The 26905-nt window shown below is 47.3% G+C and overlaps 2 protein-coding genes across 13 annotated transcripts; one reads left to right on the top strand and one right to left on the bottom strand.

Annotated features, from left to right (window-relative positions):
* Positions 1-6196: 6196 nt before the first annotated feature.
* On the top strand, positions 6197-16017 carry TTPAL (alpha tocopherol transfer protein like). 12 transcript variants are annotated; one of them, XM_021527877.4, is made up of 5 exons: positions 6197-6243; positions 8199-8651; positions 9369-9562; positions 11310-11420; positions 12151-16017. In XM_021527877.4, the coding sequence occupies exons 2-5, from the start codon at positions 8213-8215 to the stop codon at positions 12424-12426; spliced, it is 1020 nt and encodes a 339-aa protein (XP_021383552.1). In that variant the 5' UTR covers positions 6197-6243; positions 8199-8212; the 3' UTR covers positions 12427-16017. The 12 variants fall into 12 exon arrangements, with proteins under 12 accessions (XP_021383552.1, XP_085414160.1, XP_085414159.1 ...); XM_085558034.1 differs by having other exon boundaries at positions 6197-6273; XM_085558033.1 differs by having other exon boundaries at positions 6197-6303.
* Positions 16018-16383: 366 nt separating this feature from the next.
* On the bottom strand, positions 16384-25047 carry SERINC3 (serine incorporator 3). The gene is made up of 10 exons (XM_021527876.3): positions 24975-25047; positions 24370-24531; positions 23723-23916; positions 22927-23006; positions 22099-22236; positions 21097-21266; positions 20308-20398; positions 19734-19911; positions 18692-18919; positions 16384-17310 (listed from the first exon to the last, which is right to left on the bottom strand). The coding sequence occupies exons 1-10, from the start codon at positions 25011-25013 to the stop codon at positions 17172-17174; spliced, it is 1419 nt and encodes a 472-aa protein (XP_021383551.3). The 5' UTR covers positions 25014-25047; the 3' UTR covers positions 16384-17171.
* Between the last annotated feature and the right edge of the window lie 1858 nt (positions 25048-26905).

Genomic DNA, 26905 nt, shown 5'->3' with positions numbered 1-26905 from the left:
AGAGCCAGCAGGCTTTGGAGCCTTTTTCACAGCTTTCATATCTTAGTGGGAGGAGGGAAAAAAAGGGCAAACAAGTTTTATGGCCTGCATATCATCTCTGACAAAAGCTGCTATTAAACTTACAAGTGCACACACAGGCACAGATAGTCATGAGCACCGAGAGGCAGCCAGGATAGCTCAGCAACGTGGCACTGCTGAGCCAGGCAATTCCATGTGCCAGGCTGGCCAGTTCCCTCTGGGCTTAATGCAAATATCACCAAGCACCTGGGGAACTGAGGCCACACACTGCACAAGCCCCTTCCACCCAGAGAGGCTGGAGGAGGAATGGTAAGGTGTGGGTATGTCTAAAATCCCTCTCCCCATTCCAAACTGAGGTGTGACCCTGGCAATCATAAACACACCTAGCACCTGAAAAATTGCCAGCCAGGCCAATAAAAATGGCAATATATTGTCAGCTTCGTTATGTGAGAGTGAGCAGGAGAGCTTGTCACAAACAACCCTGCAGTCACGACCTGCAGTTCAGTGTCCTGTGAGAGAGAGAAGAGGCTGCTGGAACCATCAGAGTGCACCCAGTTCAAACCCAGGGAAGCAGAGCCCTGAGTCTCACTCAGTTCTGGGAAAGAAGGTGTTTAGGGAACTGCATTTCCTGGGCTTACTCTGGCTTTGGATGTGGAGTGATGCCAGGCTTGCTTGATCATGACAAAAATCTTCCAGAGGCCTGCAGGCACCCCTAACCTGGAGTTTAGTCAGGGGTTACACAAAGCCCTGGGCTCTGCTGCCTGGCTTCACTCCAGTCCCTCCCATCGGGTGCCTCTGCCTGGCTGGAACCTGCAGTCCCTTGGGACCCCATGGATTCACAAAGGCCAGGGACCCCTTGTGAGCCTGGGGGATCCCACACCAGATGAGGGGTCTGGGGGAGCTGTTGTGATTCCCCAGCTCCTCCTTGAAACTGCTCTGGGTGCAAGAAACAGCACAAGAGCTGCCTGAGGGAGTGCCTGGATAGACACCCACCACAGAAAGCATCCCAAGTCAGACAGGAATTCCTCTCTGCTGCTGCCAAGCCAGGTGTCAGCACTGGCTGGAACAGGACATGTTCCCCTCACTGATCGGGAAAGTCATTACAATAAAGTAACTCATAATACTCTGCTCCTTTCCAGGACTCTCCAAAACACCACTGGGCTTTAAAACCACTTTTTAATTAATCCTGCTGATGGGTTACTTACCATTAACTACTGACATGGAGCATAGTGGCTCAAGCATATCCTGAAATCCACTTAAAGCTGATTTGCAGGGACAAGACACTGAGAAAAAAGTTTGAGGCAGAAGCAGCAAAGAGAAACCTTAGTGCCAAACCCACAATGCCTGGCTCAGACCTACAGCACTTCCAGCACAGATAAACCATAACCATTGGGATCCTTGCTTCTGAATGGGTCTTAGCCCTCTCTTAACCATATTCTAAGGTGTGGGATTAGAGTGCCACTTTCTCACCTGGGAGAGCACATGGGAGACCTGCTGTGCTGCATACCTGTTGATAAAGCAGTGGAGATAGCTCCAGCATCCCAGGCTCTTAATTTTCCATTGAAATCATACTATTTCTTGCATGCAACTCCTCCCCTCACAGGCCACCATGCAGCTGCACTCCTTCACCCCAAGGATGTGCAAAGATATCACTCAGGCTGGTCTAAAACCCAGCCCTGCTTCAGTCCTTCTCACTGATATAGATATATGGGCTTCTGGTGATCCCCAGGCTGAAAGCCCCAAGAGCTGGAGCACCCAGTCCAGCCCAGCAATGCTTCCCTCATTCTGCCCCTGGAAAGTTTCCTCCATCATTTACCAACTGGTTTCTTGCAGGAGCAAACCTGAGTGTTTCTGACAGCTGCAGCCTGTGTTCCACAAGGAGCAATGCCAAGGTCCCAGGGCAGCCCCATCACAGCCCCTTGCAAGGGTTAATCCTGCCCGAGACCCATCCTGCCTCGGAGAGAGCTGCTCGCCTTCCAGAGAGCATCATGAAACAAGTGAAAGGAAATGCTCAGCTCAGAGCAAACTGGGTGTTGGACTAGATGACCTTTAAAGGTTCCTTCCAACCTAGGTTATTCTGTGATTCTATAAAATTAAACTGCAGAAATCCTGTAATATTTAAAACATTCAGAGGTCCTGCCAAGCACATTCCTCACCAAGCTTTTGCAAAAACACCACTCATCTTGAAGCTGGTAAAGCCAAGGAGAGGGGAAGTCTTCCCTCAAAGCCTGGGCTGGGTAAGGGTGTATGTCTGTGTCCCACCACACGCTGGGCTTTCTGGGGGTCTGTCAGCAGCTTAGCACAGCTTTATGTACCTGGGTAGTGGTGCCTGCCTGTGTACAGCTGCTTTGGCAGCAGATGCTACAGATTTGTGTGCATTTGCACATTAGTGCCTGTTTCCATAGCTCTGTGTGTGGGTCTGGCGTGCCATCTGTGCGTGGGGATGGCATGAGCAGAGCAGGGATGGTCCCCTGCAGCCCAGTGTGTGCTCTCCCAGCTGAGACTCCCATCTGTGAGATCCCCTCCTCACACCACCACATGCAGGATGACGGCAGGCACGGAAGCTTGTCCTGGAGGATGCACACTTCCAGGCTTTGAGTGGAATATTTATGATCATTTAGGGCCTATTTTCTTAGTCACTTCATGCTCCGAGTGCAGAGCAGAGCTGTTGGATTGTATCACAGCCAGGCACCATGTCTGGAGCCTGGTATGGCCCTGCCTGGGTGATGAGTAGGGACTGCTGCTCCCCTACAGCCCTTCCCATTCTGCTGCCCTGGTGCAGGAGAAGCAGCTCAGGTTTGAGATGGAAGCCCTCACACACAGGCAGACCTTGTCCAGCGCTGCAGCATGAGTGGCTCTCTGCTCTGATGCTGAGATGCCCAAAAGGACTCTTTAGTTGGTGGGGCCCAGAGGTTCCACCTGCAACCCAAGGGCCAGAGCCCCTCCTGGACTGAACTGCTCACGGATTATCTTTATTACAGGACTGTTACGTTTGCACAGTTTAGTGATTTAATATCAGTTTAAAGCCTTCTCCGTGAGCAGTGCTGTTTGAAGTCATGCTCTCGCTTTTCAGCCTCAGCTTGCCAAGACAGTAAAACGTTTATTGCTAATGGTGGAAAAGCTTAAAGAAGCCAAGATAACTTTCCCAGGCTGGGTATTAAGACTGGGATTGGATAAGTAAATAAGTGAAGAATATTACATGGACTTCATTAAATATCAACCAACACCAACAGCCACTCATTTATAACACAACGGCAGAGCATGGGAGCACCCAGGAGCGGAGCTGAGAAAGGAATGAATCACATGGGATAGGAGGGATGAACACGAGAAGGGCTGGATTCCCCACGGGGCTCCAGGTGCTGGATTCCCCACAGGGCTCCGGGTGCGGTTCCCAAGGTCACAACTCCTGACAACAGCTCCTGCAAAGACTGTAGGTTTGGACCTGATGGAGTGGCAGAGTTGGTGGGGTTCATCTCAGCTGGGGAGGGTTGTGGGCATGTGGTGGAGCATCTCCTTCTCCTGTCTGATGCAGTCAGAACAAGGACAAGGGCAAAACTCTCTTTCCTAGGAAGGAGAATTTAAATTCAGGCTACAGCTATCATGTCTCCTGGAACTGTCAGTTCCTGGATGTTTGTTTTCAGTTTTTAGCTTTTACTTCCTTATGGACAGGTTCTGTCTTTACTGGTTTCTAGTCACAGGATGCCAACACCAGGAAGAGTAAATTACAGAAGCTCTTGCTACAGTTCCTGTGATTTCCTGTGCCAGTATTTTCAAACTCCCCCCACAACTTGGCTTGATGCTTGAACCCCCTCACTTCCACTCACCACCCACTGCTCTCCATGAGTTCAACATTCTCCACATTAAAAAAGCTGAGGTAAGGCAGTCACTTCATTTGGGGGCCATCCCCAGATTATATTCCACTCCTAGCTCTTCCTCACCATGCAGTATCCTCACTTCTACTTTCCTTCATCATTCTCTCTCACCTGCCTAAGGCTCTTACTTTTATTCTAATTTCATTGTCCATATCTCTCAATTGATTGTTACTGATTCTCCTTTATTTCCTGTGCTTCTTGCTCCCCAAAACAGAGCTCCATTCACATGTCACTCCTTTCAAACATCCCTGTTCACTCCCTGTTGCAGCAGCCATTAACCAGTCAGGACTGGAACTGTCACCTCCCTGCTAAATTTTCCTCTCTTGTTTAGAGGTGCAAATTCCAAGCAGATTTTGCAGCCTTTAGCATAAATTCCTGTTTGCAGCTCCAGTACTTCTCAGTTGTCTGGTGTTTTGAAGCCTTTTCTCAGATCAGCAATTAGGTGGATCAGGTGATCCAGGCAATTCTGTCATGCCTTCAGCTGGGAAGCCACAGATCCATGTCCACAGCACACACCTGGGACTCCTGTTTCTCCCACACTTGTGTCTCTGCAGGAGGAGCAGGAGCTCTATGCCCAGGAGCTGTATGAATGGAAATGGGAGCAATGCAAAATGTCTTGTCCTCCTGAGGTCCCTTCCAACCTCCTTTATCTCACAAATCTACTGGAAGGGGCACAGAGCAATGTCACAAACAGGCCCAGTTTACTCAGATGCAAACTGAACCCAGCTCAGGCACCAGCTTGCCAGGTTGCACCCAGATCTGGGCTTGACCATGAGCACAGGCTGGAATTAATGTATTCTCCATCCCTGGAACAGCTCTCTGCAGGTGGACACCTGTGACACACTCCATCCGTTTCCATGCTGCCATCTCTCCTACCAGGTACAGCGCCACTGGAACATTCTCTACTTTGGAAGGGTGAACCCTTGGCAGAGAAGCAAATCAGAGTTGAACCTTGTATGCTGCAGGAGGGCCCTGATTCCCACTGCGGGCCCTGGGATTCCCAGGAACCTCTGTCCAACTATCCTCGACTCCCTCTCCTGGCTGAGAACACGGCCTGCAGCGAGAGGGAAGGGAAGGGAAGGGAAGGGAAGGGAAGGGAAGGGAAGGGAAGGGAAGGGAAGGGAAGGGAAGGGAAGGGAAGGGAAGGGAAGGGAAGGGAAGGGAAGGGAAGGGAAGGGAAGGGAAGGGAAACCACGGCGCCCTAGGGACGGTCCCTGCAGGCTGCAGAGGCGTTTGCAATCACCCCCTGCGTCCCTGCATCTGTGGAGTAAATGTGACATTTCCCACTCCCCAGAGAGCCTTTTTGAATGCAGCAAGCCTGGGAGTGACCATCTTTTTTGTTACCAATTCCATGCAGACAGGCCAGGCACCACCACCTGACCTCCTGTGGGATAATACGGTTTTCTGTCCTGTCAAGAACCAAACTGAAGCCAAATAAACCCAAAAGTCTCCTTTTATTAACATTTATATATGTAATATATATATGCTTACCTGGAGCCTGCTTTGAGCTAATAATTTTGATTATTAGCTGTGGCCAGTGATCCCACACCAGCTCAGGCTGGTAGGGAGAGCCATATATATTTGTATATAAAATATATAGGATACATAGGGTATATTTGTTTTTGTATTATGTATGTATATATATGTGTGTGTGTGTACATATGTAAAAATAAAACGTATTTTTATTTATGTGATTATATATTATATATTAGTATGTAATCTAGAGATCATATGTAAATATACCTGCTGTATACTATATAATTACATATATTGCATAGCAATATTATATCTTACATACACACATAACATACATATATCCATATGTACACACATAAGTGTATTTAAAAGCACATGTATACATACATATGTATATATATACATATGTATATTTATACACACATATATGCATAGTTTTTCTATACATAATACATTCTATACATATAAAATGCGTTTTTGCAAGTGTAATGTATTTGTAAAATGTGTTTTATAAAATACAGGTATTATTTACATATATTGGAGTGTACATATATGTATGTATGCGTATACATGTGCGCATATATACACGTGTGTGTCCATATGAAGTGCTGCCTCGGTGGCCCGCCGCTGGCACGGAGGATGCGGTGGAACCGAGGACAGGCGTCCCCTCGGGCAGCGTCCCCGGGCCTGCCCTCGCCGCACGGAGCAGAGCCCAGACACGGAGGCAGCCCCGGTCTGGGCCGGCCCGAACCGCACGGGCAGCGACCCCGGGACCAGCCGGGGGCACGGCGCAGGAGCGGCGGGCGCGTCACTTCCGAGCGGCCGGGGCCGTTCCGGGGCGGCGGGGCCGGGGCGCGGCTGCTCCGCGGGAGCTCCGGTACGGGCGGGGGCGGGCCCGGTATCTCCGGTACGGGCAGGCTGTGGGCCGGTATCTCCGGTACGGGCAGGCTGTGGGCCGGTATCTCCGGTACGGGCAGGGGCGGGAGCTCCGGTACGGGCGGGTGCGAGCCTGGGGACTGTGGAGCCGGGAGCTCCGGGGCCCGGGAGCTCCGGTACGGGCGGATGCGGGCCTGGAGCTCCGGTACCGCTGGGCTGCGGGCCCGGGGACTGCGGAAGCGGGAGATCCGGGGCCCAGGAGCTCCGGTACGGGCAGGCTGTGGGCCGGTATCTCCGGTACGGGTGGGTGCGGGCCGGTATCTCCGGTACCGGTAGGCTGCAGGCCGGTATCTCCGGTACGGGTGGGCTGTGGGCCGGTATTTCCCGTACGGGCGGGCCCGGTATCTCCGGTACGGGCGGGTGCGGGCCGGTATCTCCGGTACGGGTGGGCTGTGGGCCGGTATCTCCGGTACCGCTGGGCTGCGGGCCGGTATCTCCGGTACGGGCGGGTGCGGGCCGGTATCTCCGGTACGGGTGGGCTGCGGGCCGGTATCTCCGGTACCGCTGGGCTGCGGGCCGGTATCTCCGGTACGGGTGGGCTGTGGGCCGGTATCTCCGGTACGGGTGGGCTGTGGGCCGGTATCTCCGGTACCGCTGGGCTGCGGGCCGGTATCTCCGGTACCGCTGGGCTGCGGGCCGGTATCTCCGGTACCGCTGGGCTGCGGGCCGGTATCTCCGGTACGGGTGGGCTGTGGGCCGGTATCTCCGGTACGGGTGGGCTGTGGGCCGGTATCTCCGGTACCGCTGGGCTGCGGGCCGGTATCTCCGGTACGGGTGGGCTGTGGGCCGGTATCTCCGGTACCGCTGGGCTGCGGGCCGGTATCTCCGGTACCGCTGGGCTGCGGGCCGGTATCTCCGGTACCGCTGAGCTGCGGGCCGGGCGCTGCGGGTGTGGCGGTGCCCGGCAGCCCCCTCGCCCCGGTGCCGGGCGGCGCTCCGCGCTCGGGTTGGGGCTGCCCGGCCCCGGCTGTGCCCCGTTAACGCGGCCCCGGGAGCGGCGCCGGGGCCGCCCCAGCCGCCGGGAAGATGAGGTGGGTGGCGGCACTGGGGGTCTGGCCGTGCGGGTGACGAGTGTCCCTGTGGCAGGCGGTTCCGTGTGATGGGCTGGGAGTGAGTGTGAACATCTCTGCAAAATAAAGCCGTGTTTCCCTGCCAGATCTAGCTACAGGAATTATTTTCTTATTTTTACTCATCTCTGTCCACTTGTGATTGGATTTGGAATTTCAGCTCCCAGGTCAGACATACTGACATCACACTGAAAAGTTAAAACTAGATTAAGCTAGCCTCAGTACCCATGCAATGCTGGCATAAGAGTCTGCAATTTTCTTACCTGCTCATCCAGTCTGTGCACTGCAGCCATTTCTTATTTCCCCGCGTGCTGCTCCTCCTGAATTGCTCAAAACATTCACCTGGGCAGGGTGTTGGTAAGTGGATGTGTTTGCCAGAGAAGTTAAGAAAAATGCCTGGCTGTCTGGGCTTAGATGCGGGAGCTTCTCAGAAGAGGGTGTAATTCGACCAAATGTGAGGATCATGACAATCTGGGATGTTTGCTTTGCTTTAGTTTTCAACTGGACATAGGAAATAAGCATTAAATTAAATTCTGTGTTTTGCAGTGAAGCTGTGTAATTCTGTATTTTAACTTTAATTGGTTAGGTTTCATCCAGGGTACCATTCTACCTGCTAGGTAGGATAAAGAGATTAGAGTAACTTGCACTTTCTAATCCTGATGGGAGAATTAAAATGAACGGTGTGCCTTGACTGTAGCGCTGCTTCTTGGAAAGGCAGTGTCTTCAGTTAGGAAACAGAGGGATACAGAATATGATAAATTTGTAAACAGTCACTGTGGTTGTAAGTTTGTGGGTTTGTTTGTCATGTGCAGCACTTGTTTTTCGACAGATTCCTGCTGCATTATGTCAGGAGAGAGCGACTGCACCAGGACAAGTCCGTCAGCAGGGTCTCCATCAGACAATGAGCTCCTGCCAGACCGGCCAAAGTATGTTTGTACCCTGTCTCCTGATCTTGTTACCAAAGCCCGGGAGGAGCTCCAGGAGAAGCCTGAATGGAGGCTCCGTGACGTGCAGGCACTCCGGGATATGGTGTGCAAGGACTATCCCTCCCTGGGGACGTGCCTGGACGATGCTTTTTTGCTGAGGTTCCTCCGAGCCAGGAAGTTTGATTACGATCGAGCTCTTCAGCTCCTGGTGAACTACCACACCTGCAGGAGGACCTGGCCAGAGGTGTTCAGTAACCTGAAGCCATCTGCAATAAAGCCTGTCCTGGAGTCAGGCTTTGTCACCGTGCTGCCTCACCGGGACCCGCAGGGCCGTCACGTCGTCTGCATCCGCCCAGGTACTCAGTCCCGAGTGTCTCTGTTCCCCATCCTCGAGGTGTGTCTGGGCTAAAAGCCTGTTCCCTGCTCTGCTGTGAGCAGTGGTGACTTGCACAGAGTATGTGGGCTCTCTCAAATTTGAAAAGCTGACTGGGGAAGGGACATGCTGGTCCTTAGCCAGCATTATTCCAGTTCCTTTTCCTCTGTCAGCAATAACTGCGGTCATGCCAAAATGAAAATGCAGTGAGGTGGGTTGATTAAATATTAGGCAATTCAAGGAAAATTATTATGCAGTCACTCAGATTGAAACAGGGCTGCTGGCCTACCCTTAGAAGCTCATAATTTGTTTTTACAATCAGCAGAGAGAGAAGCCTATAGCTCTGACTCCTGTGTAAATAATCTGAGTCTTTCATGTGCTTTTGATGCTGCCAGATTTGCTGTAAATTTCTCTTCATTCATTCTCCTCTCTTCCATTTACCTGCCTTCTTTCTGAGCTGAAATTGCTATTAATGAGCTGTGCTGGGTGGAGAACGGGGTTCTTAAAACCATTGCCTTTGCTCTCTGAAGTAAACATGAGTTGCCATGAACCTCTTGCTTAAGAAAGGCTGCTCTGAACTAGAACTGTGGCTGTACAGGCTAACTTTTGAGTCCAGGTAAATAGAAAATCAGTTTTTTGGAATGTGTATTGTTAGCTTATCTTCACTTTCCGACTTACCATCCCTGTCTTGTAACCTCAGACAGATGGACACCCAGTAATTATCCGATTACTGAGAACATTCGTGCCATATACTTAACCTTAGAAAAACTCATTCAGTCCGAAGAGACCCAGGTGAATGGAATTGTAATCCTGGCAGACTACAAAGGAGTCAGCTTATCTAAGGCGTCTCATTTTGGTCCTTTTGTAGCCAAAAAAGTGATTGGAATTCTTCAGGTAAGACCTGAACTGGTGGGAAAATAAGCTTGTGCATTGTAAATGACGACTTCTGTGTGTAGAGTTCTTAACTATGTCACCACAAATGTCATAATTTTGGCTTTCACTAGCAGAGTTAAGTCTGCCCAACCAGTTTCTCACACCCTTGCAAGCCAACTTACCTCACTTGCCCCTTTTTTTGACTTTTGCATATCTAAAACTAAATTTCCATTAGAAATGCAGACTTTGAGTTGGAACAGACAGAAGCAGTTCTGCAAGGTAGTGGTAGGGGAGAGAGCAGAGAATTATAGTTAGGGATGAGACAGTGAGGAAATGGCCTGATATTTAAATGGTTCCTGTCAGCCAAGATGGAGCCAATCGTGGGGCAGGTGCATCAAAAAGTGCTGCAAAAATTTTAAGAGGATTTTTGAATGGGTGTGATTTAGGAAGATTTCCATTCATGCCCTGAAGGCTTCCTTAGCACAGGGGCAGCAAAAGAGACAGTAATGAAAATAGCTCTGCCTGGATGTGTGCAAGGAAGGTGTTGGAGAGCAAGTTAGAGCAAGGATATAAACAAAGTGAAGCTGGACAAAATGGGAAGGAGAAAGGACTCAGGAGTAGCCTGGCCAAAGTGGCAGGAAAGTCTGATGATTTAATTTGATGTTGATACAGTCTAGAGGAGTGAGATGAGAAAACTTCTCTTGAATGAGTTCATTCCATCATTACTTTTGTTCTGGCATGAGCTGATTACATCCTTTATTGTATCCATTGTATGAGGAAGGACAGGGTGAATCAGGGGAATGTAGGAGAGTTAAGGAAGGCCTTTATAAGAATTCACTCTGTTACATTATGATCTAATTGTGTCATTTAACTGTAAGTCCATATTTAATTTGTGCAAATAAAGCCATGGGCGTCCTGCTGTTCCTACTGGAAGATATTCACAAAAGAATAGCTGAACTTGGGGAAGGACATAAAGGTAGAGTGGAATATAAATGTGTTGCATCAACACTGCTGAGCTGCAGCTTCTGTTAAGATGAGGTAATTCACTGACGTTCCTATAGAGAAAAATATTCCAGCAGTGCCTCTTGCCTGCTTTTCACTCCAAGCACTGACTTATTTGTATATGTAGGGCTTGTTATAGGGGAAGGAAACCTCACTGAGTCCTTAAGTGCTGATCATGAGCTTCTGCCTGTGAAAAAATATTTCTGCAAATAAATTTCTGCAGCAAAAATCCCATAATAAGCTGTTGTTTTAAACTGGCCTGTATGGGAAACAGTGTTTCCTAGTGATATTAGATTACTTATTCACATAAAAACACATTTTAGAGTGTCTTGGGCACCAAATCTTGCTGGACACGCTGTTAGAAGCAGCCTGCTCTGGCACTGAGTGGGGTGCATTCCTCAAGAGCTGCAGACATCACTTTGTGATTGCATCCTGATCAAGGATGGGAATATCCAAAGGACAGGGGTTATCTAAGTGTTTTTGTCAAGGGAGATAAACGTCAACATTAGAAATGAGGATTTACTGACAACAGTATATTTTTGATGGTTTTCTTGTCCCTTGATTTTGTTTTTATGCTCACAGATGTCATCCTGGGACTGCTCTCTGTAACAAGTTGAATTTCTGTTGTATTGGTGTATGTTAGTACCTCAAATTAAAGTTGGGGAGCCAGTGGGTTATGCAGCAGTCAGTCTCAGAAAATTTTAAAAAGAGAAAGATGGCAAATGTTTTTTTAAACTGCATTACTAAAATCTTCTTTACCCTTCAGGATGGATTCCCCATTCGAATAAAGGCTGTTAACATAATAAATGAGCCTCGTATATTCAAAGGCATTTTTGCAATCATCAAGCCTTTTCTGAAGGAAAAGATTGCAAACAGGGTAAGGATCTATGTGATTTTAACATTAATATTAATGTTTATAAGTTCCTCGCTTGGCCACACTTAAGTAAAAAAAAAAAATTATAATACTTGACAGTTAGAAAAATGTTGGTACCATTTTACTTTCTGCTTTAATTTTTAAAAATATGCCTGTTGGGAAAATTGTCTGTGAGACAGAAACTTTGAGGAACTCAATACTGGCAAAATATTAATATGGAACTTTAGTACATATACTCTGTATCCCGGACATTATCCCTGTGGTTGGATTATTTGGGCCAGTAGCACTTAGTTCATGAGGTGGTGTCACAGGAAAACTGTGTAGTCCCTTCCTTGCTCTTTTCCCTTATGCAAGGGTCTTATGTGGCACAAGTGTCCTCTCCACAGGACTGTGGTTCCCAAGGATGATTTTTTTTTTTTTTTGTCCACAAGGATAAGTACTTTAAATCCCATGAGCAAACTTGGGGATGAACTGAATCTGGGACCTCAGCCCAGACACTTGTCAAGTCTCTCTTGCTGGGATTTAGTCTGCACAAGGTGTGGATTTTGTCTCAAGACTTTTCTCACTGGTGTGTCTGACTGCACCTGCTCACTGTTCTGTGCTGCCACTTGCCCATGAACACATCACTTCTTAAAGTTCTTTAGCTTAAAATAAGCTTGTTAGCTGGCTGTTCCAGCAGTTTGCTGCAGTGTTTGATGTGCACTTTTAAAGCTCTGTCTGCTTTCTCCTTCAGTTTTTTCTTCATGGCTGTGATCTGAATTCCCTTCACCAAAACATTCCTCCAGTGATCCTTCCTGAAGAGTACGGTGGTACTGCAGGCAAGCTGGACATCTCTGCCTGGAACGAGCTGCTGCTGGCCTCTGAAGAGGACTTCCTGCATGATTTCTCCGAGCTGGTGCTCCCCTGTGACAGCTCTCCCCACGACCTGCTAGTGAGTGGGGATGCTGATGAAAAGCAGTGTGATGATTCCCTGCGAGGGATGAAACCTCAGCTCTATTACTGTTACTAACAAAGCACTGCAGGGAAGTTTTCCAGCACAGTTAAGGTCTGCTCTGCTAGGTGATGTTGTGAACTCTGTCTTACTCCTAAACCTGCAGTTTAGGGACAGACTGCTGAGGCACTTTACACTGTAGAACCAAAGGAAGCTGGAGAGGGCACAACAGGGGCAGGGCAGAGTTCGGGAAGGGTAAAAGCAAAGAGCAAAGTTAGGTAGAAGACTTGAGGCTCATCAACCTGTGTGTGAATAGTGCAAACTGGCCTATTCTTTCTAATTATAAAGGAAAAAAAAATATTGCAGATAGGTAAGCCTGACAATTTCTTGTCCCCACCTCACACAGGTGAAAAGTGAGGATGACTTACAAGCTTTGTGATTATCTGGTCCCTTCCCCTTCTGCAAACACCAGTAATGAAAGAGTGGTGAAAGAAAGAAAATGGCTTTTGAACCGTGCAAAATATAATTCTGTAGTGAAGATTGCTTTAAAACCATAAAGTTTAATTTGGCCTGCCCTCTGTCACATAGTTCAGATTGTGAGTTGGTGTTCTGAAATATTTTTTTCAAATTAATACAGAAAAAAATTTACTAATGAATACCTGTATGGAGATCATCTCTTAACCTTCTTCACAGTTGGAGGAACTGTGACTGATGGATTAACTACCATAACGTCTGTACCAAGGTTTATACAGCAGATGCAATCTTCATTTTCAGAAAAAAGCACGTTTTTCAGATCATTTACTAAGGCTTTAGATTGGACAACAGCCTCAACTAATGAGGTTCAGGACCAAATAAAAGAAAGCTGTGTCAGCCACTTTCCCACACTGACAGTTCTTTTCTGGTTGAGATAAAGAATTGGGTAAGTACCTCATACCAGGATGTGTGAGGAGGTTTTGTAGCAGTTGGCATGTGATGTATAGAAGGCAATACTTCATGTAAGACAGCAAGGTGCTGCTTTAGCTTGTTACTTTGGGCTGAATTTGAGTTTTAAGTCTGTGAAACCAAATGCAGACAGGCTTTTTAAAAGCACATTCTTAAATTTCCTGATATTGTAGCATTTTGTTAACTGTGCTTGTCAGCTTTTCTGTGAAATGTTACAACTTGGTTTTTAACTTTGTTGACCACTTTTGTCTTCGGTTTTCATGTTCCTGTATGAAGTTAGACTTGAATCATCTCTGTGATATTTACCCATAACTTGTATGCCTGTGCTTCTAGGTCTTTGTCTAGAGACAGAACTAACATTGATGTCAAACCAGGGTAAGATACCTGTGTCTGAATAAGCTGTTCCCACTCCCCAAGTTCATTTTATTTAATGGTCTTGACTTAACTCTCAGCACACTCTTTGCACACATTTTTCTGCACTATAATGGTGTGGAGATGGGAAACCTCACGAGGACGAGGAAAGCACAGTCTGTTACTTCAAGGTGAAATAATTCACTGTTTGGTGGAAAAGAACATCCCTTCTAATTGGGAACTTATCACTAGAGCACTTTCTCTGGATGAAATCTTGATTTAGTGCCAAATGTGATTATAGGCACCAGTTACATTTCTGTAAATATAAAACCAAATTATCTTGAGGATCTCAGACATTCAGTTTTCAAAGTGCCAAACTCTGTTTTAAATGTCTTTCTTCCTCTTAGCCCCCTTGCAGCATGACTGCACTGCCAAAAGGAGACTCTAGGACTGTAATGACTTCGTGACCTGGCAGCAGACCTCATCCTGAAACTAAGGGGTGGCAAATGCCATACCTGTCATCCTGACATTAAAAGAGACTGGGTTCTGAAAAGGGGTAAAACCATGAAGCTTTTTTTCTTTTCTGGGTGGCATTTTAGAATATTTAGGAGCAGAAAACTCATCACATCAATAGTTTTAGGTTAAAAGTGGGAAGTGATTAATTTTCCTCAGTGAAAGCATCTCATTTTTCTTACCTTTACAAGTCAATTGTAACTCCTCTTTGATAACTATAACCTTTAGTGCAAAGAAAAAACCCAACTACTCTTTCCATCTGCTTAAAATAAGGTAAAAGAGTACTGCTAGGCAGCTCCTCCTTTGTGAGCAGAATATGTTCTCTGTTTTGCAGAAATTAATTCCGTTCTTTGCCACCTAGAAGCCAGTAGCACACAGCACCAGGACTTGAACAGATCAGTGGCTGCCCACACTGCTGAACTGCTAGAACAGAGTGGTGCCTCTGTTGTTTCAGTGCCTCTTAATTCCAGTCACAACGTACAAATGAAAAAAGCAGAGTGGACCATTCTACCTGGAGATGAAGGCCTCACTGATAGTCTTTCCTTAATTGTGTTGCAGGGTTAGAAGTGGGGGTATAGTGACTGTAGGAACAGCTACTTTTCATCCCCTTATATAACTACTAGAGAGGGAAGTTAGATACTCAAAATTCAGTTTGGTGTCCTTCAAAAAGAAAGAAATCTAATGGTGTTCAGCAGAAGGCTGAGGAATCTCTACAAAACTCACACTTTTCCAGGCTTTTATATTTTCTTGCACACCTTAAATAGTAGGCAGACCAGATCCACCTCACTCTCTTCTTTCCTCTGCTCATTAAGAATAAAGAATATGATTTAAACATCATAAATGAGGTTATAGGGTTGTGCTGGGTTTGGCTGGGGTAGAATTTTCCTCAAAGGAGTTGGTGCTGGCTGGAGTTAAACCACCACAGCTGCCAATCCTGAGAAATCCCAGTCTTGTGCCTCCAGAACTTCTTTTTCTTAAAGCTGGCTTCTGGGCAGTGGATGTCAGGATGCTGAATTAAGCCAGGCTTTATCAGGCATCTGTTATTTCAAATTTGCTGTTCCTTGCTTTAGAACTGAACCAGGAATTGCAGCTCTACTGAGCTGTGTCTCTAGCCCTGAAGTCTCTCTGACCAGTGCTTGGCATGTCTTACAGAAAGCACTGCTCTGGCTTATGTGTGCCTGGCTACAGAGCTGAGAATGTTCTTTGAACTTTAGCACTTCATAGCAAAGACATCAGTTTGTTCCCAGAATTTCTGGGAAATTTGGAAAATAAGCATTTGTGTCATATAGCATCTCCTTACCTGCAAGTTAAGAGAAGCACTAGGAAAAGCTTACAGGAGGAGGTAGTTTTTTTGCTTGGGGGGTGTTTGGGGTTTTTTTTGTTTTCACAGCACAACCAGTTTTTTCCTTCTTTCCACTTGAAATAGCTTTGTTTTCCATGGTTATATATGCCTTTTCCAGTACATAAGCTATCCCTACCAAATCCAACACATAAGGAAGGATACTTGAACTGCATTGGCATTAGGTGGCACAAAAGGTAGCTGCAAACTGTACATAAAGTACTTGAATTTATACTCTTGTAAATGGGTGTTATGAGCCCTGAGGTATTTTCAGGAACTGGCTGAAGTATCGTTTTTGTTAAATCTCATTTTGGCATGAATTAATCATAGTGTTGTTCAAATATTAATTTTGCTTTCTGTTATATGTGAACCTAGAGGTGTTGGGTGGTTAAGTATACATCTTATTTTGATAAAATTTATTTTTATATTGCATTTTATAAAACAAAGTTGTCAAAAATGTGTAAGTTTATGATGCATGACCGGGTGATTAAACACATTGTAACAGCTGCTCATTTGATATTTTCAATACATTTGTCTTGTGTCATGTTGGGATCTTTTACTGTACATGTCAATAATACACAAATTCCACATTTACACACAGCTGCTACTACACATAATCACCACAGCATTGCATTAGCAAAAGGTGTTGCTTTCTGCTGGAAACAGAAATTTACTTGAACTGAGTAACTTCAAGGAACAGGATTTGATACTCACAGACTCACAAGGAAGATATTGTTTGTTCTAAAAGAAATATGTCACAGAATATTTACTGCATAGAGAAAACCCCCAGTCACAGCCACCTGGACACTGCAGCAGCTGAGCTCTGCATGTGCTATTTCCCACTGGAGAAGCACCTGCTGCTTCTTAACACTTCAACAGAGCTGGGCCACTTTCAGTAGTTAGTTTGCTTTATTCAAATGAGTTTACAGTGCAAATGCCTTAGAGCCAATAATAATAATTCCATGTATGTTACTTTTATTAAGCATATTGGACAACTGAAATCAATCAATAAGCTTTATTTTCCAACATAACCATAATAAGCTACTCATACACTTACCACTCTATTTGGCAAACATCCTAAAAAAGAAGTTACCATAGGAATTGCCTCTTAAAAAGGGCAAGTTTGTCTTAAAAAGAATTAAGAGTTAACCAGTTTTTAAACTTCAGAGTTGTTATTTTGGTGAGGAATAAGGGTGCTTTTTGCCACAACAGAAAGTTAAGTAATTTAAATAAACTTTTCCTGTAAATAAACTCTAGCAGTGGAATGTAGAAATCAAGCAGCATGGCTTACACTTCCAGAAACTGAAGCATGAGCATAGTAGTGCATTATGCTGATTATAATTGTCTTTTAAAATATATTACTTCATATTTAACTAAAAGTTAACTTATATTCAGTAGAAGGTTGTGACTTTTGGACAGAATTTGTAATTTCTTTTGTGCTTTGACAACGTATCTGTAGTGAATTTTAAAACTGCAGTAATAAGATAACCCTGGTAAAGTTTAAAATAGAAGGATAACTGATAATTTTGATACTGCATCAAGCATTATGCAATATATAACTGTCTATCCAACTGCACTTTAATACCAACGTAAGAAACAGTAACTAAAGCAATAAATGAACATTTTGGCTGTCAGCAAAGAGTTCCCCACTTTTGTAAGCTCAGACAGGTGCAGGAACTTAACTGAAGTCTCTATTAGTAAGGACAAGAGGAGCCACTAAGGTCCAAAAATAGAGAAGTAGGCAAACCCAGCTGGAGGTTATCTTCACCCACACGGCTGGCCATTTACTCGTCATGGTTTTGAAATCAGCATCAGGGCTAAAAAGTAAAGAAGTCCATTAGTAGACACAGAAGGCACCTCCCCCTGTTCCTTGGTACCTCTCATACGAATCTGAAATGAGGGCAATTCTTTGGGGCACTCCAATGCAAGACCCTTTGTGAGAACATTGTGAGACAATTAAGCCAGCAGTTTCCTGTGGCTCCATCCCAGGCTGTTCTTGGAACCCAGTTTTCAAGCCTGCTTGCCCATGCTGATGTGCTGCTGTTCAAGGAAATATTTGCTAATTCATACAATGTCCTGGGAGCAGTGGTTCTGAGCTGCAGCAGCAGAAGGTATGTCCAAGTGTTTCCAACAGATGCAGGAAATCACATCTCTGATAAGCAGCACTTACGGCTGTTCCTGCACATCCTTCCCAGGATGAAGAGCAGGCTGGCTTCTAACAAATTTTGCAGGAGGCCACCTGAAACCAATTCTGTATCTATCCTTCCTGCTACTCCTCCAGCTGAAGAATTGCAGCCACACTTTCTGCCCTTGCAGCTCTGGAGAATTGCCCTGGAACCACAGCTGCTACTGTGCTGTGCTGCCTTCTCACACCTTAAGTCAGTAACAATTGAGAAAGCACAGCTCTACTGCAACTGGCACAGGGACAGCACCTTCACCAGCTTGGCAGGAGGAGGAGTCTCCTGACGGAACCCAGGCCTGGTTCAGGGGCTCCGTGTGATGGAAAAATCCCTCCTCCAACCCATGCCTCCAAAGAAAGGCTCAGCAGTCTCTGTTGTTCGGTCTCAAGGCAGTTTATTGCAAGTTATCTAAAAAATTTTCTTCTCGGGCTGCTGCAGTTTGCTCAGCAGCTCAGGCAGAGGCATACACACACCCTGACATCCTCTCTGACTCCCGACTGCTTCTTCTCCCCCTGCCCAGGGCTGCTGCTCTCTTTTATATGATACATTACGTGTTATATGTTTACAGTTTTTCCCCAATGCCTGTTACCTATATTAAATGGTGCTTTTCTACTCTAAACCAATCTGTGAGTGCCAACATCACCAAAAACACGGAGGTAAGGAAGAAGAAAGAGGGAGGACAGGCCCAAATCCCTCCATCTTAAAACTTCTGACCCCCATGTACAAAACAGAAACCCCCCTGTACAGCACTAAAAAATTCTTCCCTCTACTTTGTAACTACTTCTACTACAATATCTAAACTTTTGTGACTTCTTGTTCTTCCTGCAAAGTTGGCAAATCATTCCATGGCTCAAACTCAAAATCACAGCTGTTTCCAGCTGCCTGCCAGGGTCTCAAATGCTTCTGACCGGGGCCCAGAACCTCCAAAAACGTCTGAGGGACATTTTGAGTTCCAACAGTCTCCTATCCTCATGGAAACACTGGCACACAGAACCATCACCTCCCCTCTGGCTCTTACCTGTACCAGTTGGTGAGTGTCATCATGATGTAGAGAGAGGCAAGGAAGAGCATGAAGTGGAAGAAGGTGTAGCTGTACTGAACCCCGTCCTTCTCATTGTCCGCGACACGGCGCACCTCTCCCTCCTCGCCTGCCCCGCCGCCTGTCCCCACGCTCTCCTCCAGGATGGCAGTGTCACTGCCAGACAGGGTCAGCTTGTTCACCTGGCTGTTACTTGAAGAGCGGATGCTGCAGTGTAACCCAGAGAGAGACCTGGTTAGCAACTCCTTTCATAGTCAGCTGTGTCTGCTAATCAAAGAAGCAACGGACCACAATGAATGTCTGGGACTAGCAAATAATATGTTTTGAAATCCATTTGGAAGCATAAGGAAATTCCTCCAACTGTTTTCTTCCAAGCTTTTGTTAACTTAATTAAACTGCATTCCAGTACCAAATCATAGAAAGGTGTGGTTTGGAAGGAGCCCTAAAGATTATCTTGTTCCAATCCACCTGCTGCGGGCAGGGACACATTACAGCTAGACCAGCTTGCTCAGAGCTCCATCCAGCCTGGCCTTGAACACTTCCAGGGATGGAGCATCCATAACTTCTCTGAACAACCATTCAAGTGCCTCATAACCCTCACAGTAAAGAGTTTCTTCCTAATATCTAATCTAAATTTACTCTTCCAGTGTTAATCCATGTCCTTGTAAAAGTTTTTCTCTACATTCCTTGTAGGCTCCCTTCAGACACTGTTAATTAGGTCACCCCAAAGCCTTCCTTTCTCCAGGCTGAACAAACCCAGTTTTCCCAGCCTTTCCTCACAGAAGAGGTGCTCCATCCCTCCAATCATCTTGTAACACATGTTATTCTGTTACCTGGATTGGGCTTACAAGGCTTATCCTCACACACAAAGCAAAACACAGGTTTAGGAGCCACATTTGGCCTCAGGTCTGAGACAGCAGCTGGATGTGAATAAATACAGGTACATTTTACACTAGACCCAGATTCTAAGAGAGGAGGCAAACCCCAATTCTTTATCACTGGATAGCAGTGCAGAGCCTACCTGGAGTACAAGAGGCAGAGGACAAAGATAACCAGTCCAACAACACTCTGGGCATCCCACCACTGCAGGGACTTGGGTGGAGCAGGAGTGGCAGGTGGGACAGTGGCATTGGCTGGAACAGCTGTGGGTGCAGCTAACTGGGTGATGATGTTCAGCAGACTTGGGTTACAGTTTCTTTCTGAAAGGGATTTCAAGGCAGGTTAGACAGGTGAGCTTTGTCAGCATTTAGCTAAGAAAAGATGACAGGTAAGCTTGCAATTTTTCATTCTCTTTAACTGCTGATCTCTTCAATTCTCCAGAGGCAAAAATTGCCTGCAATATTTTTTCTGTCTGTGAGCTAGACAAGAGTATAATAAATAAACAACATCAGAATGCCCTGACACTGTTTCTTTTTTCCCCCCTTACAACTCCCCAGTTTAGTTCTGCAAAGAGGCTGATGGTTTCAGTCAAGTCAGGTTTTCAAGCCTCACTGGATTTGATCTGCACAGATCAGCAATTCCCACAGAGTAATCTGTAATAACCATCAACTTCTGCTTTCACACCAAAATATGACTCAAGACAGCAAGTTGCTTACCAGGCTCATTGGACATGGCTGCCCAAGTGAGGTACATGGTGTAGAGTGTGATGACAGAGGACTGGAGGAGGCCAGAGCGAGGCTGATGTTCCTGTTCCAACGCAGAAGAGCAAGCCAAGGTCAAAAGGACAAGTTTTACCTAGAGTTGGACAGTTTTACCCCACTCCCACAGATGAAACTATTACTAGCATGAAAACCATTGCTGTAGAAATTCATTGGGCTTTGTTCTATGTTTGAAAGACTGTAAGAAACTCCTTAGAGTTATATAATTTATGCAAAAAGCAACTCCTAGAGAAGGAATAAACAAACCAAATCCTTTTTTTTGTGCCCAAGACTTAGTTACGGGCTGATACTGAGTTAATCTCAACCTTTTCAAACAACTTTGCAGATGTGACTCTAGCATGTGATTTGAGCAATACCAGTTCAGAATCAAATAAACATAAACTTCCCTCTAAAACAAGTTTACCCCTAATTTCAAAGCCACAGTATTAAGCAAATAAATCTCCAGCTATTTAGCTATTCCTCAGCTGATTTCTCTGTTCTGCCAGGGCCTTCACCACTAAAACCATGCCAGCAGTCCTCCACATGGAAAAAAAGTTCAAAACCATGTTAGTTCAAAAAAGCCTCTCTTCAGAAAATGTGTCACCATGGTTTCAGAGCAAGATTTTTTTTTAAGTTCCTAACTAGCATAGCTATGTTAGCCAAGTTTTAAAGTTCTTATGTCTGACTGAACTGCTATTACATCCTTCTCATTTCCCTGCTTTGTATGTCAGAATAAAAAAGTAATACCTGAACTTTTGGAAGGATAGAAACAATGGAGACAGCAATGCACAGGATCATGTTAAAGCTTATGAAGAATTTGTTCTCAGTGCAGTCATCAGGCTTCGTGTAGAAAACGTAGAAGAGAACAACAAAAACCAGGGACAAGGCATAGAACAAGCTTGTACAGGACAACAGAACTGGAGGGAAAAAAAATTTTACATTACATATACAGTTTTAATAGTACATCTAAAATGGTTTTATGTTCAGCTAACACTACAGTAGGACAATCTTTCTTCCTCACCTGGCAGTCTGGGTCACAAAACCAGACAGTTTTGCAAGATATAGCTAAATTTCTGCTTGGGCTCACTAAGCAACATAGGTCAGAGAAAGGCCAGTGCTGCCATCAGGGAAACAGGACTTGCCTTTCAGCAGCAGTTTAATTAGTTTAACTGCTATCAGCCACAGTGGCATAATGAGAGAGTGCTTTTTGCACACTTCTCATGGACATTTACCTGCCCTGGATTCCTGCACTTGAGGTCACCCATTTTTGTTTCCACTCTGTTCTTTCCAAGAAGCGACAAAATGCTGTTGCAGCATTCTTAGCTATGAGCTAAGAACCACAACAATTAGCACTTTGTAATTAGTGGGCAGCTGGGGAGCAGGCACCAAGGCAAACACAGTGTGGTACTGCAGCAGTCACAGACACAACTGAGCTCCTGGGGAGACAGCAGGGGAGGGGCAGAGCAAAGCTCAGGTTTGAAGAGAACCAGGCTCAGAGCTCTGCACACACCCTGCAAACCAGGCAAGTGTGATTTACTAGGATTGTCAGATGTGCTACTCACACGCATAAAATATTTTGCATTTTATTGAACAAGAAAAAGGAAACATTGCTGCTATTAATTTCAGGTGTTTACAGCACTGTCTCAGGGACACTGCAATTTAATTCTACGTATGTCTGCAAACCAGTATATGATATTCTGCAGGGTACTGGCCAGTACAAACAAATCCTTTACAGGTTAAGATGCTCACCTGCATACCAGCATCTGGAATTCCCCTCTTCCATTTTCTCAACCCAGCTCTCATTCCAAGAGTGAGCAAAATCCACAAGTAGAACCAATTGGATAAGGATGAAGCAGAAGGCTCCAGAAACACCAATCCAAAACCAAGCTAGAAAAGGGTACAAGAAAAAAAAATGTTAGCTTTTATCATGTGCACGCTACCTGTTTAAAAACAAAAAAGGTCCTGATTATACTGCAGATAAATAGTGAAAAAAATGAAACTGTAATTAGAAATGTAGGTGTTGTTAATCACTTTGGCCTCACTCTGGCAGGAGCACAGGAGTCCCAGCCATTCGGGGATGCAGCCAATGCTGGGCAAGCTGAGCATGGAAATGTTTAGCCCAGCACATTTTCAGAATGAAGGCAACATCTAACACGTGGTATCTTTGTGCACATTAAGTGCCATCATGCCACATTTCTCTGAGGGTCAACAACCCTTTCAAGTTCCTCTGATGTGGCCAGACAGTAGAGGTTTCCCACACAGTTTTTCAGAGACTCTAGGAAATATTTACACTTGCCAGTGTCCCAGGTTGCCCTAGTCTAGTATCAGAAGACTCAGCTCAGTAGTGACTGTGTCATGAAATGGAAAATTATTGATAACCAAAACCGATTAGGTTGAAAAGGGATTTTTTATTGCCGTAACTTCAGCTGGTCACCAAAATACTGGATGGACCAAGGTACTCCAACAAACATGGGCAGAAACTGCATCTTCTACAGGGAACTTTCAGTAAAGCCTGTTAAACTGTGAAAAGGTTTGAGCTTATACAAGTCAGAATTCCACAATGAACATTAACTGTACCTCTTGTGAAAGGCCCTTCAGGGATATAAAACGCTCCAACCATGATAGCAACAATGGCAGCTATTTTGAAGAACCAGAACCTTTAAAAGAAGATAGAAGTCATAAATATTTGTTTTACTCCATGCACAGTCAGTTCACACACAGTAGTCATGTGCTATGTGATCTGTAAGCAGCTTGGTCCTGCTCCAACCAGGGCTTTGGATCATATGATCCTGTTGACCAGGGAGGCTGAGGACTTCCCATCCCTGGAAGTGCTCAAGGCCAGGCCTGGATGGGGCTCTGAGCAGCCTGGTCAGTGGAAGGTGTCCCTGCCCCCAGCAGAGGTCGATGGTTTTAAGGTCTCTCCCAACACAAACCATTCTATAATTTGATCATCCCATGCTCTCCAAAGGTCCCTTTCCAATTAAATGACTCTATGATGATTCAGTCATCTAGCCCAAAACTAACTCAGCTGAATCAGGGAATTGGAAATCAGAAGCCAGTTTCTGCTGGCTGAGTCAGGCTGGACTTGAGAATGACCCAATGAGTGCCAGAGGCAGCACAAGGTCAGAAATATAAACTAGCTGCAATCTGACATCTTTATTGGTCACCCCACCTCAGAGTGGCACCCTCAACCAGGACACTGAGCATCTTACATAAATAGGAAGCTTTTAAGGAGACCAAAGCACTACTCTGTACTGGGTCCAAAAGAAACCTGAAGCTGCCTGTGTATACATAAAGGAATTTCCACTGTGTTCAGCAGAGCAGCTGGAAGGAGGAAGGCAGCTGGAAGGGCAGCCAGCTGGCTCACACATACCCATTGTGTATGGAAGCTCTCGGGTCGTTACTTGTTTTCACTTCTATCATGAGCAGGGAGAGCAAGAAGAAGAACACGGCCATGGCAAAGCTGACCCGATAGACAGCTCTGTACCCCACAAACACATCACAGCTGACAAACCCATCCAAGTGGGGGATCTGAGTGTGAAGCCCTTCGTCACAAAATCCAGGTATCTGGGTAAAGACACATTTCATTGTGAATTTACATCTGCATTTGCAATTACATTTTTTAAGTCCTGTAACAGTCAAGGCTTTCAGTCAACAAACTTCTGAGAGGTCAGAGACCAAAAGACCTTGTGCTCAGACCTTATTATCATCTGCTCTCCCCATGTCAACACTTTTCACCCAGGAAGATTAAGACACCACAGCAGCAGGCCTCTGATAACAACTGACCGCCTCCAGGTCTGGTCAGATTCCAGAGACCAGGCAGGCACTAAAAAAGGAACGTTCACTGAATTTGCTGTTTCAGCCAGAAGTCATTCAGTACACACAGTCTCTGAACTCAGGAACAAGGACACCTGGGTGTTTGTGGGTCACGCATAATCCGTTCCAAGCAAAGAAAACCAATAGTCACTGGCAAAGTAATGGCATTTAAAACAGTCAGAAGGAGGTTTTCCTCCTCCATACCTTTTTCAGCTGCTCTTCCATGCCTGGTGCCAGCATAATGCAGGCAAGTGCAGTACTGAGGAGGAGGAGGAAGGCATAGATAAGACGTGTCACTGTCGAATTCTTGCCGTTGGGGCAACATCGGCACAGCAAACACGAGGCACCGCTGCACAGACAGGGAATCTGAAGGGCAGAGACAGGAATAGTAAGGGCATTCCCCTCGAAGCTGACACTGAGGGGAAAACCCGAACCCCATTTAGAGACACTCCGCTCCCGGACCGCACAGATATTCCGCTAATCGGCGTTCTTGACAGCGTGTTTGCGAACACGCCGGAGATAACCGGGCTTATCTGCCTGGGCTCGCCAGGGCGGGCCCCATCCGCCAGCCACCCGCTCCGGCCAGGCGGGCCCCCGGCAAGGACAGGGCGGCTCCAGCTGGGCACCGCTCTGCTCCGAGGGGCCGGAGCCGCCCCGGCTCCGGGACCCGCCCGCGGGGACTCCGCGCGGCCCCCAGCCCCGGGCCGCCAGCGGAGGCACCACTCCGGGCGGGCCGCGCCCCCCGGGACGGCAGGGGAGGTGCGGGGTGTGAAGGGCGGGTGAGGGGCGGGAGCGGAGCCCGCACTCACCCAGCTGGCCAGCGAGCAGACCCCGAGCACGGCCCCCATGGCGCCGCCGCCGCCGCTCCGCCCGCTTCCGCCTTCCGCCCCGCGCCGCCGGGCCCCGCCCCGCGCCGCCGCCGCCGCCGCTCATTGGCTGATCCCAGCGCCGAGGCGGCCGCCCGCCAATGAGAAGGCGGGATGCGGCCGCGCGCCAGGGGGAGGAGCGGGAGGGTCGACGAGGGCAGGGGCGGGGCGATGTTGTTTATCAACACTTCTTCCGCCTCCGCCGAGGGGAAGGGAGGACGCTGATTGGTCGGAAGGTCAGTGAGTGGGCGGTTCTTACAGCGTGACAGCCAATGAGTGAGGCCGCTGGGCAGCCCGGCAGCCTTTCCATAGCTGCCCGCGGCCGCTGGGGGCGCTCGGCGGTGCCGGGGCGCGCAGCCGTTGCCATGGCAGCGGCGCGGGTGGCGGGCGCGGGCTGGCACGGGGCCGGTATGGGGCTGGCACCGGGCCGGCCCCGGCCGCCCCCGCCCGCCGGGCACTGTGACACGGCACACCGCCTTCCCCTTCCCCTGGGCTCCAGCAGCCCGCAGGGCGCCGCGCTTCGTGCCCGGGTAGCTCCGAGCCCTCGGGCCCCACGGGTGACCGGCGTCACGGCCCCGGGAGTGGCACCCGCGCCACCAGGACCTCACCGGCGGCGCCGCCACACCCGCGGAGCTGGAGGAAGCGAGCGGGCAGCTTTCTGCCGCTTCATGTGGAGCCCGTATGGATCGTGGTGCCAGCAATGGCCCCGCACTGCTGTCCCCTGCCCTGCCGGGGACCCGCTCGGCCTCCCGAAGCTGTTTGAGCGTGGCAGAATCTGTGACTCACTGGCACCCTTGAGCCACCGTGAGAACAGGCACGGGTGCTTGTGCCCAGTCCGGCTCACAGCCGTGCATGGACACCCCGAGAACCCACCGTGTGCCCGAGAGTGCTTCCCAATACTCCCTGAGCTCTGGCAGGCTTGGGACCGTGACCGTCCCAGCCTGTCCTGGGTGAAGAACCTTTTCCTAATATCACTTTGCTGCCCCTCTTTTCCTTTATGACTTGCTGAGCACTGAAAGGTGTCCATGGATTTTGGCCCGTAGTGTTAAACGGAGCTCTGGGTGGAAGTGTGTCCATGGATTTTGGCCCATAGTGTTAAATGGAGCTCTGGGTGGAAGTGTGTCCATGGATTTTGGCCCATAGTGTTAAACGGAGCTCTGGGTGGAAGTGTGTCCATGGATTTTGGCCCATAGTGTTAAACGGAGCTCTGGGTGGAAGTGGGAAAGCTCATGAGCTTTCGAAGGTGGGGTTTCTCAAGGAGACGCTTCTGCAGCCGTTCACAGCAGGCTCAGTTCGTACTTGGAAGGTGCACAGCTGCAAAAGCTGCAGATGGGCTCCTTGAACGTGGAAGGAGGAAGGTGGAGGAGCCAGATGAAAGGAGATGTTGTTTTGCAGCTGCCCGGAGCACAGCGGCCTCCCTGGGTCTGGATTCCCAGCACACTGCACACGCTGCGGCCTGGAGGAGCTGGAGAGGGACAGCTGAGTGATTTCACTCCTCCTCACAAAAGTCTGGGAGCAAATGAAATGGATGAGAGTTGGCTGTGATGATGTAACAGCACAAGGATTTGACAAAAGTTTGCACAGAGGTTTAGCAAAGCCGTTTGCATTGGTTTTAATTGGCATTAGTGTTGCACAATATCACAGGGCAGGGTCAGAACTGACCAGCTGGGTTTACAGCGTATTTTATGGCTCTAGCAGTTCCAGCTATTGCACATCACTTTACATTCTGTCAGACCTTTCACACAGTCTCTGTCCAAAAAACCTGCTTCCATCACAGAAAGGCACTAATAATCAGAATGACAGCTTTACTGCCATCTCAAATTGCCAAGAAATGACAAAGAGCATCCAGTAAACCTGCCACTTATTTTCCACAG

This window comes from Lonchura striata, chromosome 20, assembly GCF_050655825.1.
Source record: "Lonchura striata isolate lonStrDom1 chromosome 20, ASM5065582v1, whole genome shotgun sequence".
In the NCBI taxonomy this organism is placed as follows: Eukaryota; Metazoa; Chordata; class Aves; order Passeriformes; family Estrildidae; genus Lonchura; species Lonchura striata.
Note: the sequence above shows the minus strand (reverse complement) of the source record. Positions and strands in the feature narration are given on the sequence as shown.